Source organism: Mobula birostris, chromosome 19, assembly GCF_030028105.1.
Source record: "Mobula birostris isolate sMobBir1 chromosome 19, sMobBir1.hap1, whole genome shotgun sequence".
In the NCBI taxonomy this organism is placed as follows: Eukaryota; Metazoa; Chordata; class Chondrichthyes; order Myliobatiformes; family Myliobatidae; genus Mobula; species Mobula birostris.
This window is the reverse complement of record NC_092388.1, coordinates 31,782,867-31,804,811: the sequence shown is the minus strand read 5'-3', so window position 1 is coordinate 31,804,811 and position 21,945 is coordinate 31,782,867. Positions and strand designations below refer to the sequence as shown.

At 43.0% G+C, this 21,945-nt stretch overlaps 1 protein-coding gene across 2 annotated transcripts in view; it reads left to right on the top strand.

The window, feature by feature from the left end:
- The window catches only part of LOC140212491 (FYVE and coiled-coil domain-containing protein 1-like), a 241,484-nt gene that overhangs the window by 106,910 nt on the left and 112,629 nt on the right, over nucleotides 1-21,945 (top strand). For both annotated transcript variants that reach the window (XM_072283363.1, XM_072283364.1), the window contains exon 14: nucleotides 5,460-5,607. In XM_072283363.1, coding sequence (XP_072139464.1) covers nucleotides 5,460-5,607 — 148 coding nt within the window. The remainder of the gene's footprint in view (nucleotides 1-5,459; nucleotides 5,608-21,945) is intronic.

Sequence of the window (21,945 nt, the reverse complement as noted above, 5' to 3'; positions counted from 1 at the left end):
CCTAAGAGGTTATGTTTTCTAGGATTAAATGTCAGGAATTGTGAAAAACTGAGTTTAAATGTATTTGGCTAATGTGTATGTAAACTTCTGACTCCAACTGTAGGTACAGAGGAAATGTCAGGATTAAGTCTTTTACGCAGAGAGTGGTGAGTGCGTGGAACGGGCTGCCGGTGACAGTGGTGGGGGCAGATACAATAGGGTATTTTTAGAGACTCGTGGGTAGGTACATGGAGCTTAGAAAAATAGAGGGCTATGGGTAACCCTAGGTAATGTCTTTGGTAAGGACATGTTCGGCACAGCTTTGTGGGCTGAATGGCCTGTATTGTGCTGTAGGTTTTCTCTGTATCTATGTTTCTAATCAGTGATACAGCTGACCAGCTAACACTTCAAGCGCTTTCAGTTTTTATTCCAATTTATTAGCACCTACTGGGAAATTCGCATAGAAGAGCCTTTCACAGTAAAGTAAGACAGAACTATACCCAATCATTCTGTTTTCTATCATCAGAAAAATAATGGAGATATCATTGATAATGTTAGCAAAGAGCACTTAACCATCTGATGGCCAGTTTTGATTACTAATTACTGAGAAACAGTTTTGGTTTCGTGAGGTCTCCGTCACATCCTTGGTTCAAACATGAAACCAGAAACTGAATGGGAGAAGTGAGACTTTAACTTTAAGGCAGTATTTGACCTGGTTGTGGGACAGAAAAATGTTGGAAGGTAGAGATCAATTACACACTCCCAAGGCATCATTTAGGTAGTGTCCTATGTTCAGTAGTTTTCAGCTGCTTTATCAATTATCTTTCTTCTAGTATAATGTTAGAATTGGGGATGTTTGCTGATAATTGCACAATGCTCAGATATGTTTGCAACTCCTCAGGAAATGTGTACAGCATGATAGCATTTGGACATCAGCTGATCAGTGGCAAGTAATGTTAGTGGCACAGAGTTACAGAGTCAATTCTCATTTCAAATAAGTTGAATCTAGCCATATTCTCTTACCATTCACTGATTTTGTCATTGTCAATGCTGGAACATTAACATCGAATCGTAAAGTCATGGGACTATAGCACAGAAATATGTCTCTGGGTTCACCATGTTCATGTTGATATTTTTGTTCATCTCCACTTAATCCATTGCTCACAACATTCTTCCATGCTTTGCCTATCTAAAGGTCTTAATAAATAATCAGAGCATCTAGTTTACCAGAAACTTAAGTGGACCATATTGCAAACATTGTAACCGTAAAAGTAGGTCAGTGGTTTAGTAGCTTGCCACAAGTGCCTCATCACCTGACAGTCCACAGCTTTTGAACCATTTACTGCTACACATTTGCAGTACCTAGTAAATGTGGCTGGTTCTGTCAGAACAAAACAGCCTACTTGATTTGTAACTCATCCACCGTTCATTTCCTGTAGGAGTCGTGCAGGATTCCGTAAAGGTTAACTTGCAGGTTGAGTCAGTGATATGCAAGGCAGATGCAATTTTAGCATTAATTTCAAGAATACTAGAATATAAAAGCAAGGATGTAATGCTGAAGCTTTATAAGGCATTGGTCAGATTATACTTGGAGTATTGTGAGTAGTTTTGGGCCCTAATCTAAGTGATGATGTCCTGGCATTTGAAAGGGTCCAAAGGATGTTCACGAGAATGATCCCAGGAATGAAGAAGGTAACGTATGAGGAGCAGTTGATGGCTTTGGGCATGTACTTGCCGGAGATTAGAATAAGGTGGGGGGGGGGGAGAATCTCATTGAAATCTATTGAATATGTCTTAGATATAGCAAATATACATTCCCCCCCAGGCAGACGTGGAGTGTGCTCTGAACATACTGTAGTGTAATACAGAGGATGTTGTGATAAAAGATCAGATCAAACACCAGTACTGTGAGCAATATGATTTAACTTGCCACAGTCTGGGGGGAGTTGCAGGGCCAGAGATAATGGATTCAGTTCCACTAAATTCCGCTTTTGATGATGTGAATGCCAGTGAGACAGGCCAACAGCACAACATCTGAGGAAAATAAACAGAGATAAACTTTGCCAGCATGTGCAATAGTCCCCATCTCTATCAGCTGAAGATAAGAGGGAGAAAAAGAAAATATCTTCCTGAACATGCCAACATCAGTAAACTTGAGACCAGGTATCCGGAGGCTTTGCTCATTACAGCCGGGGACTTTAACCAGGCCAACCTCAGAAAGGCGCTGCCAAAGTTATACCAACATATCTCCTGCCCCACTGGAGGCCCAAATATACTTGACCACTGCTACACAGCAGTCAAGGATGCCTACCGTTCCATCCCACGACCTCACTTTGGAAAATTGGACCATCAGGCCGTACTCCTCCTCCCAGCTTACAAACAGAAACTGAAGCAGGAGGTCACAGTGTCAAAAGTGGTGTCGCGTTGGAAGGAGGAAACGGATGAGGTCCTCCGTGACTGCTTTGAATCGGTGGACTGGTTAGTATTCAAGGACTCGGCAGCTAACCTCAATAAGTATGCCTCAGCTGTCACGGACTTTATTTGGAAATGTACAGAGGACTCTGTGTCTCGCAAGACGATCCGGGTATCCCCTAACTGGAAACCTTGGATGAATTATGAGGTCAAGTCCCTTTTGAAGGCTAGAGCTGAGGCTTTTAGGTCCGAGAATACCAGTCGCTACACGGAATCCGGGCATGAACTCCGGAAAGCATTAAGGACGCCAAGAGGCAATATCGAGCCAAGTTGGAAGCCCAGGCTAACCAGAGGGATGCAGGTAGACTATGGTAGGGTCTAAATTAGATCACTGGGCACAAAGAAAAGGCTGGGAATATCAATAACTGTGGCGCTTCTCTTCCTGATGAACTTAACGTATTCTATGCAAGATTCGAACAGAAGAGGAGCGTCCTGCTCCCTCCGGATGAACCAGACCTGGTGGCATCGAGATTCATCGTCACCTAGGAGGACGTTAGAAGGGCCTTCCTGAAGGTAAATCCAAGGAAGGTGACGGGCCCAGATGACATCCCGGGATGGGTTCTCTGGGCCTGTGCAAGCAAGCTAGCTGGAGTGTTTCCTGACATCTTCAACTCCTCCTTGCTTCAGTCTAAGATCCCCTCGTGTTTTAAGAAGGCAGTGATAATCCCGGTGCCGAAGAAGAGCAAGGTGGCATACCTGAATGACTATCGACCTGTGGCTCTGACAACAATTGCTACGAAGTGCTTCGAACAATTGGTTATGGCACACATCAACCACAGCCTACCGGTCAACCTCGATGCTTTGCAATTCGCCTACCAGAGCAACAGGTCAACAGCAGATGCCATCTCTTTGGCATTACATTCCTCCTTAGAACACCTGGAGAATAAAGACGCATACGTAAGGCTCCTTTTCATCGACTACAGCTCTGCCTTTAATACCATCATTCTAAATAAACTGATTCCTAAGCTCCAGAACCTGGGCCTTAGCACTCAGATCTGCAACTGGATCTTCAACTTCCTCACAGACAGGACCCAGGCTGTAAAAATAGGGGACAAGCTCTCCTCTACAATCACTCCGAGCACCAGTGCCCCACAAGGCTTTGTACTCAGCCCCCTGCTGTACTCACTGTACACCCATGATTGTGTAGCCAAGTTTCCATTGTACTCAATATATAAGTTTGCTGATGACACAACAATTGTAGGCCGTATCTCGGATAATGATGAGTTTGAGTACAGAAAGGAAATTAAGAACCTGGTGGCAAGGTGCGAATACAATAACCTATCCCTCAACGTCAGCAAGACGAAGGAATTGGTTGTTGACTTCAGAAGGAGTAGTGGACCGCACAACCCAATTTACATCGGTGGTGCGCAAGTGGAACAGGTCAAAAGCTTTAAGTTCCTCGGGGTCAATATCACAAATGACCTGACTTGGTCCAACCAAACAGAGTCCACTGCCAAGAAGGCCCACCAGCGCCTTCACTTTCTGAGAAATCTAAAGAAATTTGGCCTGCCCCCTAAAATCCTCACTAATTTTTATAGATGCACCGTAGAAAGCATTCTCCTAGGGCGCATCACAACCTGGTATGGAAGTTGTCCTGTCCAAGACCGGAAGAAGCTGCAGAAGATCGTGAACACAGCCCAGCACATCACACAAACCAATCTTCCGTCCTTGGACTCACTTTACACAGCACGCTGTCGGAGCAGTGCTGCCAGGATAATCAAGGACACGACCCACCCAGCCAACACACTTTTCGTCCCTCTTCCCTTGGGGAGAAGGCTCAGGAGCTTGAAGACTCATATGGCCAGATTTGGGAACAGCTTCTTTCCAACTGTGATAAGACTGCTGAATGGATCCTGACTCAGATCTGGGCCGTACCCTCCAAATATCCGGTCCTGCCTCTCGTTTTTTTGCACTACCTTACTTTCCCTTTTCTATTTTCTATTTATGATTTATAATTTAAATTTTTAATATTTACTATCAATCTGTAATCCAGGGAGCGTGAAGCGCAGAATCAAATATCGCTGTGATGATTGTACGCTCTAGTATCAATTGTTTGGCAACAATAAAATAAAGTATAGAGAGAATATTTCGGAAAGTGGGGGAGTCCAGAACCAGAAGGCAAAACCTCAGAATACAAGTATGTCCTTTTAGAACAGAGATGAAGAGAAATTTCTTAAACCAGAGGGTGGTGAATCTATGGATTTCATTGTCACTGATGGTTGAGATTACAGCAGAGAGTTTTCTTACTGCTGCTTCTGAGAGGCAGTAAATATTTTCCCTGCCAACAAAGCTTAGTTACCAAAAGCCTTGAACAATTAAAAAAAAGCAGGATTTCAAGTCAGTGGGTCAGGTGGAGTGGTCATTGTTAGGACCAGAATGAATTGAGCATGACTGGAAAGTAATTATGCTTGGATGTAACATATTTAGATGGCAGTGAGCAATTGTAAATGGAAATATAGAGCAATATTGATCATGTAGGTAAAGAATTTTGGTAGGATTGTTCAGGGAAGATAAAGCTACAGGTAAAATTAAGGAATCTGAGCAGCAGTTTGGGGTTGTGTAAACATAAACTAACATTGTTGATTTAGTGGGGAGATATAAAAACACCAATATCAGAGATATCTCTGACAATAACAATATTTCAGCTGGAAATTTTGATTCTCACAGGTGGGAATAAGCCAAGGTTTGGTATCTGATATTTCCTTTGAATAGGAGGTATGCAACCAGAGATTATAGTCTCAGTAAGAAAATGATGATGATAATGGAAATGCCTTCACTCAATGTGTTAAGAATTTTTGGAGTTTTCAATCCTGGAAGAATCTATATTTTTCTTCAGAATCATATTAAAGCTGGAAGTCTCAAATGGATGGTATTCTGTGAAAGGAATAGATTTCATGGTTATTTTTGGTTTCTCATCTCATTTTTCTGTTCTTCACAACCTGCCATAGTCCATTGCTTGCTTATTTAATTTGTAAATTTAAGGCTAACTCCAGTTTTGGCTCTTGCAGGAAGTTTCACCAAACCAGATGATGCAGCCTTTGATATCATCACGGATGAAGAGATCAATGAAATTGAAGACAATGATTGTTCTTTGGAATTCACAAACCAAATTAGCTCTAATCTTCCAGAGTCAACACTTCAAGATGATCCATCTCTGTGAGTAAATGCCCCATAATTTACCATTCTTGCCAAGTAAAACAACATTGTAGCACTATTGTATTGTAATAATTGGTCCTGAACTGGTTATTTGTCAACACCACTTGCCACTGGCCTTAAAGATTTTTTCAACTGGAGGCCTGGTAATCTTCATAATGGAAACCTATGAAACATCATTTGTTGCAGGGATCGGTTGAGGGGATTTCTAGCATAATGTGATCAAGTCAAGTAGCCTGTCAAAATAAATAACTCATAGACAATAAAAGGAATGACAATAGGTAACTATTAACACTTGAATATTTTGTGGAATATTACAAGACTGGAACATGCACAGATGCAAATTTCATAATAAACTTAGATAAAATGCAAATGTTTAAAATTATGAGAGATTTTATATGAATAAGTTAAAATTTATATCTAGTAACTTCATTATCTATGGTCTGAATGTTTATTAAGTTATGCCTTAAACTTCCATCAAAATACCACAAATCATGTGAAATGAACTACATGATTTTGAGAGGTGAGACTAGTACATCAGTAAAGCTTTTGTGAATTCATATGAATTTGGTTCATTTTGTTGGAAAGGTTGTTTACAGCAGAGCTTGTGGAGGAAGGATGGATCACTGACAGAAACTTGTATTTTCGGTTAAAGTTACGCACATCAAGAATCACTGAAATTGCTGATTTTTTTTATTATCACTACGAATAATACTGAATGGCTGTTAATTTTACCACCATTTTGTTAACAACCTCCAGACTGTGTTTCATAAATGCTTATCAAAGACTATATAGCAAGTATTTGTGCTTTGGACCATTATGCTACCAACACATTAAGTCTGTTTAACATCAGTTATTCCAAAATAGTACTTCAGCATAAAATACAACCCTTCCTGTGAAAAGTTTAAAAAAAGATAGTATTTTGGACATGAGGCAAGAATAATGTGTTAAACTAAGATAACAATTGATGTAAGTGTAAAATATTCCTTCTGAACTGATTCAAAAATATTCAGTCAAGCAACTGAAGAAGAATACTGCATCTGAGAAAATACTAAAATATTTAAAATTCGTAAAGGCTCAAATTAGTCAATCAGAAGATAAGCTTTTTAGTGTTTTCACATAAACTAAATGTAATAATAGTCCTGACAAAGGGTCTCGGCCCGAAACATCGACTGTACCCCTTCCTATAGATGCTGCCTGGCCTGCTGCATTCCGCCAGCATTTTGTGTGTGTTGCTTGTAATAATATCTCACCTAGGTTATGTACTGAGAAGTAATGTGCAGAACTGACAAGTAGGGTAAACAATGAATTATAGTCAGGCTATAAAATATCCATAACCTTGGTTACTTCACTTCCAGCACAGTCTCCATGAACCTACATCAATGAAAGTACAATTTTTACCAAAAATAAAATCAATTTCTTACTAATATTTGGTATGAAATCTGTTAAAATACAGTGCTTTGAAAAAGTATTCAGCTCCCACAACTGTTTTCACATTTTACTGTCTCATTTTCTAAATTTTATATATATTGAAGTTTTTTTGAGCTCATCTACAAATCAAAAGTAAAATTCCAAAATCTGTCAACAATTTGGTAAAAATTAAAAACCAAAATTGTGAGACTGAAAAAGTATTCAGTCCCTTTATAATCACTACTATAATGCAATATTACACAAGTGCAATACTGTATATTGTGTTAACAACTCACCAAATTTGTTGATATAGAAAATTGGAGGATTAACTGCAGAGAGACTTAGATAGTTTAGGGAAATAGGCAAAGAAGTGGCAAATGAAATACAATGTTGGAAGGTGTATGGTCATGCACTTTGGTGGAAAAAATAGATGGACAGACTATTATTTAGATGGGGAGAGAATTCAAAATGCAGAGATTCAGAGGGATTTGGGAGTCCTTGTGCAGGATACCCTAAAGGTTAACCTCCAGGTTGAGTTGGTGGTGAAGAAGGCGAATGCAATGCTGGTATTCATTCCTAGAGGTATAGAATATAAGAGCAAGGATGTGAAGTTAAGGCTATATAAGGCACTCATGAGACCACACATCAAAGGTTCAAAGGTCCACTTTAATGTCAGAGAAACGTACACAATATACATCCTGAAATGCTTTTTCTTCACAAACATCCACAAAAACAGAGAAGTGCCCCAAAGAATGAGCAACAGTTAAACGTGAGAACCCCAAAGTCCCTACCCAGTTCCCCCATCCCGCGCATAAGCAGCAGCAAGCACTGATCCCCCCCTCCCCCCATCAGCAAAAAAAAGCGCATGGGCACCGTCACCAAGCCCAACCGTGTGCATTCCCACAAAGAGCCGAAGCCTGAGTGTAACTCCAGGTCAAGGTCTTCAATAGAACCCTGAAAGAGAAAAATAAAGATATTAAAGGTGGAAATAGAGCTGCTTCCAGAGATGCAACCAAAGGAGTCGCCATTAGGCGCCATTAACCCTCCTTGGAGTATTGCGTGGAGATTTGGGCTCCTTAGTGTAGAAAGGATATACTGACATTGGAGAGGGTTCAGAGAAGATTCACGAGAATGATTCCAGGAATGAAAGGTTTTCTGTGTGAGGAAAGTCTGGCAGCTCTTGGGCTGTATTCCCTGGAGTTCAGGAGAATGAGGGGGGATCTCATAGAAACATTCCAAATGTTAAAAGTCCTGAATGTTAAGAGAGCACAACTTCAGGATTAAAGGATGTCCATTTAGAACAGAGATGCGGAGGAATTACTTTAGTCAGAGGGTAGTAAATTGGTGGAATTTGTTGCCAGAAGCGGTTGTGGAGGCCAAGTCTATGGGTGTATTTAAGGCAGAGATAGATAGGTTCTTGATTAGCCAGGGCATGAAAGGGTATGGGGAGCAGGCAGGGGTGTGGAGATGATGGCGGAGCAGACTTGACAGGCTGAATGGCGTACTTCTGCTCCTATATCGTATGGTCTTAAATACCTCCTCTCTCTGTAAAAGTCCAAGTGTATTGTAGATTTTCAACAGATCAAACCAAAATGAAGACAAAAGAACATTCAGGGCAAGTTAGGGAAATGGTACTAGAGAAGCACAAATCTGAGGAAGGGTAGAAGACCATCTCTAAGGCACTGACATACTGTACGTCTGAGCTTAGGACAGTCCATCGTAAAAAGGTGGAAAAATATTAAACCACCGTTCTTGTAAGAGAGACTACTGTGAGGCCAACAGTCTCTCTGAGAGAGCTGCAGAAGTCAGTGGCTGCAGCTAGAGATGAAGTTCATGGCTCCACAATCTCTAAGGCCTTGCACAACAAGGGTATTTATGGAAAAGTGGCAAAGAAGAAGCCCTGGCTAAAAAAAACATATTCTTTCCTAGAAAGACTTTGCAAAATGTCACTTAGAAGATACTGTAAAAATGTGGAAGAAGGTCTTATGGTTGGATGAGACTAAGATGGAACTTTCTGGCCTCTACACTAAGCTGTATGTGTGGCGTAAATGTGATACTGAACATTAGCAAGGCAACACTATCCCTACTAAAGTATGATGCAAGTAGCATCATGCTATGGGGATACTTTTCAGCAGCAGGGACTGGAAACCTGGTCAGGAATGATGGAAAGATGAATGCTTCTAAGTACAGAGAGATTCTGGATAAAAACTTGTTAGGCTCTGCTAGAAAGCTTAAACTGGTGAGGAATTTCATCTTTCAGTAGGACAACGAAGCAAAGCACATTGCCAGAGCAACAATGGAGTGGCTTCAAATGAAGAAAATTGATGTCCTTGAGTGGCTAATTCAGAGTGTCCTGACCTTGACCTGAACATCTCTGGCAAGACCTCAAATTGCTGTCCACCGCCACTCCCTGACTAGCCTGGCACAGCTTGAGCAATTTTACAGCGAGGAATGGGCAAATCCTGCTCTATCACATTGTTCAAAGCAAATAGAGACTTATCCAAAGATTTGTAAGAGGTGTACTGAGAAAAGGGGGTGAATACTTCTGAACTGCTGACATTTTGGATTTTGAATTTTTAGTTTTCATGCTTTAGAATTTTCCCTGTGTTTTGGACTCTACTGTGAAAAAAGGAGCACTTGATTCACGAATAAAAAATCTCTGTTAAATTGATCAATATCACTGGATGTAACACTCATTTATGTCTGGACAAAGGGTTGGGGGCTGAAAAGTTTTACAGGGTTTTGTTGCGTGAATGAAATCACCGGAGAAAAGTACTGGTAGATACAAAGCAGCTTCTTCATTCGACAAAACAAGGTACAGCAGGCATCATACGGAGATGCTTTTGGACGAAAGGTCTGCGGGCCCAATGTGAGGCTCGATTTTTTTTGTGCCAAACATCGAAGGACAACTCCATATTTACAATGTATGGACAATGCTTTCTTTGAAACTACATATAAACTTAACACCTCCCAATTCGCACGCACACCACAAACATCCAAATGAATTTTAATCAGCATTGTCTGGTCTGGGATTCACAACTTTTAGGAACCTATTGTTCAGAGCTGCACTCCAAATTAAATCCACAATATATATTCTGATGTGAACACTGGTAGCCAAAGTCATTTGCTAAATGTAAATGTGCTAAACCCAGAAATCACCCTAACACAGGTTACTGTATTATCTTAATCCAGTGATAGTGTTTTGTATGGTAAACTATGTGTATGCTGTATTACTGTGTATCACCAAGATTAATGTGTGTTTACATCTGGAGACTGTTATATGACCACTGTTCCATTTACTTTGGGTGTCACTTTAAAACTTGGGTGAGGCGGGACTATGACGTCAGTTTAACAACATGCGACGGACCGCTGGGATTTTTCAGGAGTAAGGAGAGAGAGATAGAGAACTGTCAGGATTTCAGCTTGCTACGATATGGGTAAAGTCTGATACTTTGCCATGCCCAAAGGATTGGGTTGATTAATGGCACATCATGCACATTGGATGTGTGACTGTCACTTCGTATGATCCATATGTGGATTTTTTTGGAGTATCCTGTGGTGACCACTCTTGTTAACCCTTACCTGGATTCGGGTGTGCTATGTGGTAACCACTTGTGCAAAGAGATATTCTGTGACTGTCACCTTGGGATATTTCTACGTGGATTTTGGAACGACTCAACGGATAAAATCTTCGGCGACTGTTACTTCGTTTTCTTAGCATAGAACCTGTAGAATTCTTTGTAATCACCTTCTCTCTACATTTTAACGTGGATTTACAAATCTCTCCCCTCATTTATTTCGTGGATTACTGGACCTTTCTACTTTGCCATCTTAAGACTTTAAGAACTGTTCCTAAGCTTAACAGTTAGGGAGCCACCCACACATATAACACTGTTAACTTCTGTTTATTTTGTTTAATCTCTTACATTTTTGAGTAGATACTAATAAAGATAGTGGTTTTAATATTAACAGCAACACACATCAAAGTTGCTGGTGAACGCAGCAGACCAGGCAGCATCTCTAGGAAGAGGTGCAGTCGACGTTTCAGGCCGAGACCCTTCATCAGGACTAACTGAAGGAAGAGTGAGTAAGGGATTTGAAAGTTGGAGGGGGAGGGGGAGATCCAAAATGATAGGAGAAGACAGGAGGGGGAGGGATGGAGCCAAGGCTTTAGGATTCGTTTCCAAGCCTCTCAATTTGGACCTTCTGAGGATCCCAGGTACTCACATTTTATTGACTCTGCCTCTCACCGCTTCTCCCATCAAGCTCTGAAGGCGACTCTCTCCGCCATGAGGAGGTACTTGGTGTCCCTATCCCAGACCCTTCCACACCTTCGGGACACTTTCTTCGCCGTCTGTAATGGTCCTACCCGTTATTTCGTCCTCCGTCGGATTCACGCCTGCAATCGCCGTTTTTTTGACTTTGTCACGTTAGGCAAAGATCGCAAGATCCTACATCTACGGACTCTAGAGCCTGCCGGCCCCGACGCTAGCAGGCATGAACTTCAGATTGCGGCCCTTGCCTCTGATCTCAGCGGCTCCAACACCTCAGGGCATATTCAAAACCCGGACTCCAGCAACGACCATGGACACCTTCACAGCGATTGCACAACCACCAACTGCGACGCCAGCCTTGAACTCCAGGCTGGGTCTTTATGTGCTGCTGTTGTGACTCCCGTCTTCTCTTCCCCCACCAATACTCTGCAACCCCGTCTCCTTTAGATTCCATCGTCAGCTCCTGGGTCCTCAGAGGCTCCATCTTCCTCTCACCCCAACCCTCCCCTCTCCATTGACACCCCCAGCCTCCCCCCTCCCCCCTCTGATCCCAGCTCTCAAGATTCCAGCCTTGAACTCCAGGCCGGGTCTTTATGTGCTGCTGTTGTGACTCCCGTCTCCCCTTCCCCCACCACCACTCCGCAGCCCCGTCTTCCTCAGATCCCACCGTCAACTCCTGGGCCCTCGGAAGCTCCATCTTCCTCTCACCCCAACCCTCCCCTCTCCATTGACACCCCCAGCCTCCCCCCTCCCCCCTCTGATCCCAGCTCTCATCTGTGTCGGGTCTTTACCATCCCCTCCGACCTTCAACTGTCGGAGGCAGAACGCTCGGTCCTCAGTAAGGGCCTCACCTTTGTCCCCCTTCGCCCACACCTCAGCGGGTTCCGTGTTCGCCATGATGTGGAATTTTTCTTCCGCCGTCTCCGTCTCCGAGCCTACTTCTTCGGCAAGGACTCTTCCACCCCCACCGATGACCCCTTCTCCCGTCTTCAACCCTCCTCTTCTTCATGGACACCCCGCCCTGGTCTTCTGCCTGCTCTGGATCTCTTTATCGCTAATTGCCGACGGGACATCAACCGTCTCGACTTCACCGCACCTTGTCCCCATTCCAACCTCAATCCTTCCGAACGCTCTGCTCTCCACTCCCTCCGCACTAACCCTAACCTTATTATTAAACCCGCCGATAAGGGGGGTGCTGTTGTAGTCTGGCGTACTGACCTCTACCTTGCCGAGGCACAGCGACAACTCGCGGATACCTCCTCTTATTTACCCCTCGATCGTGACCCCACTAAGGAGCACCAGGCCATTGTCTCCCACACCATCACCGACTTTATCCGCTCAGGGGATCTCCCATTCACTGCTACCAACCTTATAGTTCCCACACCCCGCACTTCCCGTTTCTACCTCCTACCCAAGATCCACAAACCTGCCTGTCCTGGCCGACCTATCGTCTCTGCTTGCTCCTGTCCTACCGAACTCATTTCTGCATACCTCGACACTGTTATATCACCCCTTGTTCAATCTCTTCCGACCTATGTTCGTGACACTTCTCACGCTCTTAAACTTTTCGATGATTTTAAGTTCCCTGGCCCTCACCGCTTTATTTTCACCATGGATGTCCAGTCCTTATATACTTCCATCCCCCACCAGGAAGGTCTCAAAGCTCTACGCTTCTTTTTGGATTCCAGACCTAATCAGTTCCCCTCTACCACCACTCTGCTCCGTCTAGCGGAATTAGTCCTTACTCTTAATAATTTCTCCTTTGGCTCCTCCCACTTCCTCCAAACTAAAGGTGTAGCTATGGGCACCCGTATGGGTCCTAGCTATGCCTGCCTTTTTGTTGGGTTTGTGGAACAATCTATGTTCCGTGCCTATTCTGGTATCTGTCCCCCACTTTTCCTTCGCTACATCGACGACTGCATTGGCGCTACTTCCTGCACGCATGCAGAACTCGTTGACTTTATTAACTTTGCCTCCAACTTTCACCCTGACTTCAAGTTTACCTGGTCCATTTCCGACACCTCCCTCCCCTTTCTAGATCTTTCTGTCTCTGTCTCTGGAGACAGCTTATCCACTGATGTCTACTATAAGCCTACTGACTCTCACAGCTATCTGGACTATTCCTCTTCTCACCCTGTCTCTTGCAAAAACGCCATCCCCTTCTCACAATTCCTCCGTCTCCGCCGCATCTGCTCTCAGGATGAGGCTTTTCATTCTAGGACGAGGGAGATATCTTCCTTTTTTAAAGAAAGGGGCTTCCCTTCCTCCACTATCAACTCTGCTCTTAAACGCATCTCCCCCATTTCACGTACATCTGCTCTCGCTCCATCCTCTCGCCACCCCACTAGGAATAGGGTTCCCCTGGTCCTCACCTACCACCCCACTAGCCTCCGGGTCCAACATATTATTCTCTGTAACTTCCGCCACCTCCAACGGGATCCCACCAGTAAGCACATCTTTCCCTCCCCCACTCTCTCTGCATTCCGCAGGGATCGCTCCCTACACAACTCCCTTGTCCATTCATCCCCCCCATCCCTCCCCACTGATCTCCCTCCTGGCACTTATCCGTGTAAGCGGAACAAGTGCTACACATGCCCTTACACTTCCTCCCTTACCACCATTCAGGGCCCCAAACAGTCCTTCCAGGTGAGGCAACACTTCACCTGTGAGTCGACTGGGGTGATATACTGCGTCCGGTGCTCCCGATGTGGCCTTTTATATATTGGCGAGACCCGACGCAGATTGGGAGACCGCTTTGCTGAACATCTACGCTCTGTCTGCCAGAGAAAGCAGGATCTCCCAGTGGCCACACATTTTAATTCCACATCCCATTCCCATTCTGACATGTCTATCCACGGCCTCCTCTACTGTAAAGATGAAGCCACACTCAGGTTGGAGGAACAACACCTTATATTCCGTCTGGGTAGCCTCCAACCTGATGGCATGAACATCGACTTCTCTAACTTCCGCTAGGCCCCACCTCCCCCTCGTACCCCATCTGTTACTTATTTTTATGCACACATTCTTTCTCTCACTCTCCTTTTTCTCCCTCTGTCCCTCTGAATATACCTCTTGCCCATCCTCTGGGTTCCCCCCCCCCCTTGTCTTTCTTCCCGGACCTCCTGTCCCATGATCCTCTCGTATCCCCTTTTGCCTATCACCTGTCCAGCTCTTGACTCCATCCCTCCCCCTCCTGTCTTCTCCTATCATTTTGGATCTCCCCCTCCCCCTCCAACTTTCAAATCCCTTACTCACTCTTCCTTCAGTTAGTCCTGACGAAGGGTCTCGGCCTGAAACGTCGACTGCACCTCTTCCTAGAGATGCTGCCTGGCCTGCTGCGTTCACCAGCAACTTTGATGTCTGTTGCTTGAATTTCCAGCATCTGCAGAATTCCTGTTGTTTGGTTTTAACATTAAAACCTGACTCAATTTGTGATCTATTGCTGCTGGTTCGTAATAGTTATTATAACGTGAAATTGAATTTACTATTTACACAGTCTTTACAAAGATTCCAACTGGAGGAGAAACAAAAAAGATGAAGTGTTTAGAAAATAAATATATGGCACAAGCAATGGAGGTATAGAATGGTGTCAGGGATCATGTACGTTATTTGACTCATTCTTGATGGCTCATACAGCATACAAGGAATGCTCCTTTGCTTCATATTTTAGATTATTTCAGCTGCTGTGTGTCTTCAAGGATATTCTGTTTTTATTTTATTGATATCTCTACTCATTTCAGGAGACAAGCACCTTTAACAAAATCAGACAATGCAAGATTACTCAAACATCCCATGCATCAGTTTGCAATATAGTATTCATAAGATAAATTTTGAAGAAAATAAACTCTGAAAATAATGGTTTATAATAACATGTCAGTAAAAAGTGAATTGTTACACGAGTTGAACACCTGAGTGGATAATTAAAAGATATTTTGGAAGTAGAGTATTAAAAGTTTCCTGAATGTTGTTGTAGGAAGATATCCAGGGAGATTAACTCAGGTGGGCAAAAAATGATGCATTCAATATTATGAAAAGAGAAAAATATTCAAAGAGGTAGAACAAACAGAGGACAACTGGGTTAGTTTTAGCTGGATTTAATTGTAGCATCGAAATTTTTTGAAGGACGTGGGAGAAATAGAGATTCTGGAAATTATATTTCATGCTTTTGTTGCGTTAGGATCTGTATGTGGGCAGTTGAGTACCATTTTTAAAAAGTGTCATGGACAGTCTTGCAAACCTCAAGCAATTGGACTAATACATGTGGTAGGGAGCACATTTCAATTTTTAATGTAATTTCGTAGTATCTAGATGTAGCGAAAGTTGGCTTATAAAAGGAGACAACATAAATATATGAAAGGAAGATTCAGTTTCACAGTTATATCGATCTTTGAGAAAATGACAAAAATAATGGAGGGATGAATGCTAATCTTGGCATTAGCATGTCTGTGTCCTACTTCCACTAAAGTTCTGCAGGATAGGGAGATATAACAAGGTGGGTGGTACATTGTTGGTATCTTGTGCACTCTTTCCATTATTTATGTGTTGTATTTCTGTATATACTCCTGTTCTATAAACCTCAGGTGCTCAATGCCTTTCTGGCTACTACCTTTTCTATTTTGAGTAGTCACAGGCTTGGATTTCCATATAGGAATGTTACATTTCTGCAAGATGACACTTTCCTTATCGTCCTGGCAATTTCTTTACAAAATGGGACTTATGTGTCGTCGGGGAGGCCGGAAAATCTTTCACTGTCGGCCTGAAGACCCAAGGTCTTTGCGATCTTCGGACACAGAGCTCGATAAAGATCGAGGAATGGGACTTTTAACATTGTAAACCAGCGGGTTGTTGTTCTGTCTCCCGCTCTTTGTGAAAATGGGGGGACACCTCCCTCTCCCTTATTAGGGAGAGAAAGAAAACCTGTGGTTTGTCGAATGTCGGATGAAATGAGAAGCCTTTGGGGTAAATAGGGGCCGTGGACAATTCTGATTTGATAGAGATGGACATGAAAGCACAGAGGAACATCTGGAAGAATTTCTGAAATGCTTGTTCGCTGCTGTCGTTACCGCGCGGTCGGGAATGTTTCAGAGGGTAGGCCTCAAAATCCCCGGCTTTGCCTGCTGTTGGCGACCGAGAAGGAGGTCGAATCATTCGGATGGAGATGGCGCTCAGTACTCGGTGTTGGAGAGCTGATCAGAGCTCGAAGTTTTCGGATGACTGAGAGTTGGACCATGGTCGAGTATGGCAGGGAGAGTTTTTCTTCCTTCTGTCTGTCTGCGTGAGATGTGGGACATTTGAGAGACTTTGAACTTTTACTGTGCTCATGGAGTTCTTCATCAAGTTATGCTATTGTTGCACTGTTGTAACTATATGTTATAATTAAGTGGTTTGGTTAGTTTTTTTCAGTCTTGGTCTGTTCTGTGTTTTGTGATATCACACCGGAGAAAATATTGTATCATTTCTTAATACATGCATTACTAAATGACAATAAAAGGGGACTGCGTGTCTTCATAATCTAACTTTGGTCTGTCTTTGCTATTGCCTAGCACGCAGTTGGGCTCGGTGATGGTACCGATGTGCTTTTTTTTGCTGGTGGGAGAAGGGATCGTTGCTTGTGGCCGCTTACGCGCGGAAGAGAGGAACTGGGGAGGGACTTTGGGATTCTTACATTTAACTGTCTTCCATTCTTTGGGGCACTTCTCTGTTTTCGTGGATGTTTGCGAAGAAAAAACATTTCGGGATGTATATTGTATACATTTCTCTGACATTAAATTCGACCTTTGAACCTTTGAATAGAAAGTTTTTCTTTCAGGTCCTGAAGAACTTTTCATACACAGCTTTGAGATTCATTTTCTTGTGGCATACTCAATAAATCTAATCCATAATAACCGTAACAGAATCAATAAAAGACTGCCCAACTCCGGTGTTCAGCCAGTGTGCAAAAGACAACAAACTCTGCAAATACAAAAAGAAAGAAATTATAATAATAAATAAGCAATACATATCGAGAACATGAGATGAAGAGTCATTGAAAGTTAGTTCATTGGTTGTGAGAATGTTTCAGTGAATGGGCAAGTGAAGTTGAGTAAAGTTATCCCCTTTGGTTCAAGAGATGATGTTTGAGAGGTAGGTCCAGTCCTAAAGAATGGTCTTGGCTCAAAACATCAACTGTTTATTCATTTCCTTAGATGCTGCCTGACCTGCTGAGTTCCTCCAGCATTTTGTGAGTGTTGCTCTGGATTTCCAGCATCTGCAGAATATATTGTGTTTTCTTTCAGGAATTGGATGGCAGCATGCAGAATATGGGGGTGCCTATTGGAGCTGGTTGAGTGATATGAGACCTGGTACTATTAGTGTTAGCTTAGGGGTGGATATTGATGTTGACATTGATGTGTTTGACTTGCTGATTGATTCCGAGGAAACTATGGTGATGATACTTTCTTATTGCTTTGAGATATCTGTTTTTCATGTCTCTAAATATGGAGGAGGTCAGGAATCACTACAGCACTTAGTGCAGGGTTTGAAGTTGTAATCTTCAAACATTCTTTTCTCCAGTTAGCATAAGGTTGTGCAGATGGACTGGAGGTAATGATAAGGTTCCTCTCTTAGGTCTACTATTATTGAGAGGTGGATCCTATAATATGGAAAGTGGTCTACATTTCCAGAGCATTATTATGGTTGGATAATGTTATGCAGTTGGAGCAGGTTAGCAGACAATCTTTATTTTCTTAATGTCCAGTGTAAGGTGTGTACAGACGCATGCCGTGGTAAAGGGGTGAATGATAACTTGGAAAATGATGTTTGAATGAGTTAGAGTCATACAGCATGGAAACAGACCCTTTGCCAATCAAGACACCTATCTAAACTAGTCACGGACAAATGGTGAGGCTTTTTGATGATGAAATTTGCCTTCTTGAGGCAGTGCTTCCTATAGATTACTACCAATGGTGGGGAGAGATGTGCTTTTGATGTGTTTGGTAAAGACCACTACAATCTGCAGCTTCTTATGTTCCTGCACCTTAGAATTTCCCTACCAGACATATTGCAACAGTACATCTGACAAATTTAAGAGTATTCGGTGGCAAGTTGCACCTTCTTAGCCTCCCAAGAAAATACGTAAATATGCTAGCACACTTTCCTTATAATTGCATCTGTGTGCTGTGCTCAGAAAAGATCGTCCAATAGACAATAGACAATAGATGCAGGAGTAGGCCATTCAGCCCTTCGAGCCAGTACCACCATTCACTGTGATCATGGCTGATCATCCACAATCAGTACCCTTTTCCTGCCTTCTCCCGATATCCCTTGACTCCACTATCTTTAAGAGCTCCATTTAACTCTTTCTTGAAAGAATCCAGAGAATTGGCCTCCACTGCCTTCTGAGGCAGCGCATTCCACAGAACCACAACCCTCTGTGTGAAAAAGTTTTTCCTCAACTCTGTTCTAGATGGTCTACCCCTTATTCTTAAACTGTGGCCTCTGGTTCTGGACTCCCCCAACATCGGGAACATGTTTCCTGCCTCTAGTGTGTCCAATCCCTTAATAATCTTATATGTTTCAATCAGATCCCCTCTGATCCTTCTAAATTCCAGTGTATACAAGCCCAGTCGCTCCAATCTTTCAACATATGACAGTCCCGCCATCCCAGGAATTAACCTCGTGAACCTACGCTGCACTCCCTCAATAGCTAGAATGTCCTTCCTCAAATTTGGAGACCAAAACTGTACACAATACTCCAGGTGTGGTCTCACCAGGGCCCTGTACAAATGCAGAAGGACCTCTTTGCTGCTGTACTCAATTCCCCTTGTTACGAAGGCCAGCATACCATTAGCTTTCTTCACTGCCTGCTGTACCTGCATGCTTACTTTCAGTGACTGATAAACAAGGACACCTAGATTTCGTTGTACTTCCCCTTTTCCTAACTTGACACCATTCAGATAGTAATCTGCCTTCCTGTTCTTGCCACCAAAGTGGATAACCTCACATTTAACCACATTAAACTGCATCTGCCCACTCACCCAACCTGTCCAAGTCACCCTGCATTCTCATAACATCTTCTCATTTCACACTGCCACCCACCTTTGTGTCATCTGCAAATTTGCTAATGTTACTTTTAATCCCTTCATCTAAATCATTAATGTATATTGTAAATAGCTGCTGTCCTAGCACCAAACCTTGCGGTACCCCACTAGTCACTGCCTGCCATTCTGAAAATGACCTATTAATCCCTACTCTTTGTTTCCTGTCTGCCAACCAATTTTCTATCCATGTCAGTCCCTACCCCCAATACCATTTGCTCTAATTTTGCACTCTAACCTCCTATGTGGGACCTTATCAAAGGCTTTCCGAAAGTCCAGGTACACTACATCCACTGGCTTTCCCATGTCCAATTTCATAGTTACATTCTCAAAAAATTCTAGAAGATTAGTCAAGCATGATTTCCCCTTTGTAAATCCATGCTTACTCGGACCTATCCTGCTACTGCTATCCAAATATGCCGCTATTTCATCTTTTATAATTGATTCCAGCATCTTCCCCACCACTGATGTCAGACTAACTGGTCTATAATTGCCTGTTTTCTCTCTCCCTCCTTTCTTAAAAAGTGGGATGACATTAACTACCCTCCAATCCGCAGGAACTGATCCTGAATCTATAGAACATTGGAAAATGATTACCAATGTGCCAACGATTTTTAGAGCCATCTCCTTAAGTACCCTGGGATGCAGACCATCAGGCCCTGGGAATTTATCAGCCTTCACTCCCATCAGTTTACCCAACACCATTTTCTGCCTGATGCAAATTTCCTTCAGTTCTTCTGTTAGCCTAGGTCCTCTGGCCACTATTACATCTGGGAGATTGTGTCTTCCCTAACGAAGACAGATCCAAAGTACCTGTTCAGCACATCTGCCATTTCCTTGTTCCCCATAATAATTTTACCCGTTTCTGTCATCAAGGGCCCAACTCTGGTCTGAACTAATTTTTTCCTCTTCACATACCTAAAGAAGCTTTTACTATCCTCCTTTATATTCTTGGCTAGCTTACCTTTGTACCTCATCTTTTCCCCCCATATTGCCTTTTTAGTTATCTTCTGTTGTTCCTTAAAAGTCTCCCAATCCTCTGGCTTCCTGCTCATCCTTGCTATGTTATACTTCCTCTCTTATATTTTTATACTGTCCTTGACTTCCCTTGTCATCCACGGTCGCCCATTACTCCCCTTAGAATCTTTCTTCCTCTTTGGAATGAACTGATCCTGCACCCTCTGTATTATTCCCAGAAATACCTGCCATTGTTGTTCCACTGTCATCCCTGCTAAGGTATCTTTCCAGTCAACTTTGGCCAGCTCCTCCCTCATGGGTCCATAGTCCCCTTTGTTGAACTGTAATACTGACACTTCCGATCTTCCCTTCTCCCTCTCAAATTGTAGATCAAAACTTATTATATTATGGTCTCAACCTTCTAATGTCTCCTTTGCCTCGAGTTCCCTTATCAAATCTGGCTCATTACACAACACTAAATCCAGAATTGCCTTCTCCCTGGTAGGCTCTAATACAAGCTGCTCTAAGAATCCATCTCTGAGGCATTCCACAAACTCACTTCCTTGGGGTCCGGTACCAACCTGATTTTCCCAGTCTACCTGCATGTTGAAATCCCCCATAACAACCGTAGAATTACCTTTGCGACATGCCAATTTTAACTCTTGATTTAACTTGCACCCTATATCCAGGCTACTGTTTGGGGGCCTGCAGATAACTCCCAACAGGGTCTTTTAGCCCTTACAGTTTCTCAGTTCTATCCATACTGACTCTACATCTCCTGATTCTATGTCCCCCCTCGCAATATGCTAACACTGGGAATTTGAAGCTTCTGAATCTCACTGCTGCCAATCCCCCAATGTAGTTTGGCACATGTTTGCCCTCTTTCCTCTTCCTGAAGTTAATAATCAGCTCTTGAGCTTTGATGACGTTGAGCAGGAATTTAGCTTTGCGGCACTACTCAACCAACTGGTCCATTCCACTCTAGTCAGTCTTGCCATCGGCAAATTTGAGGATGGCATTGAAGTTGTGCTTAGCCTCATAATCATGGTTGTATAGAGAATAGAGCAAGGAGCTAAGCATGCATCCTTGAAGTGCACCTGTATTGATGATCAGCAAAAAGGAGATGTTGTTACCAATTCTCACTGATTGAGAAAGTCGAGTATCTAGTTGCAGAGGGAGGTACAGAAACTTGGGTCTTGAAGCTTGATGATAAGTTTGGACAGGATCATTGTGTTGAACATCGAGCTGAAGTTGGTGATAGCAACCTGATGTTTGAGTTTCTGTTGTCCAGGTGGTCCAGAGCAGAGTGAAGAGACAGTGAAATCGCATTTGTTGATCTGTTGTGCCAGTAGGCAAATTGGAATGGATCCAGGTCGTTTCTGAGCCAGGAGTTGATCTGCACCATAATCAACCTCTTGAAGTGTGAGATGCAAGCAATGCCAGATGGCAGTCATTGAGGAAGGCTGAGGAAAGCATGACTGGGTGGTAATCATTGATACAGGTCACCTCACTCTTAAGAGCACTGGCCTTTCTGAAGGAGCTGAGAACCTCAGACTGCAAAAGTGAGAGGCTTAATATGTTCATAAATACTCCATCTAGTTCTGTGTAGATCTTTAGTACTCAGC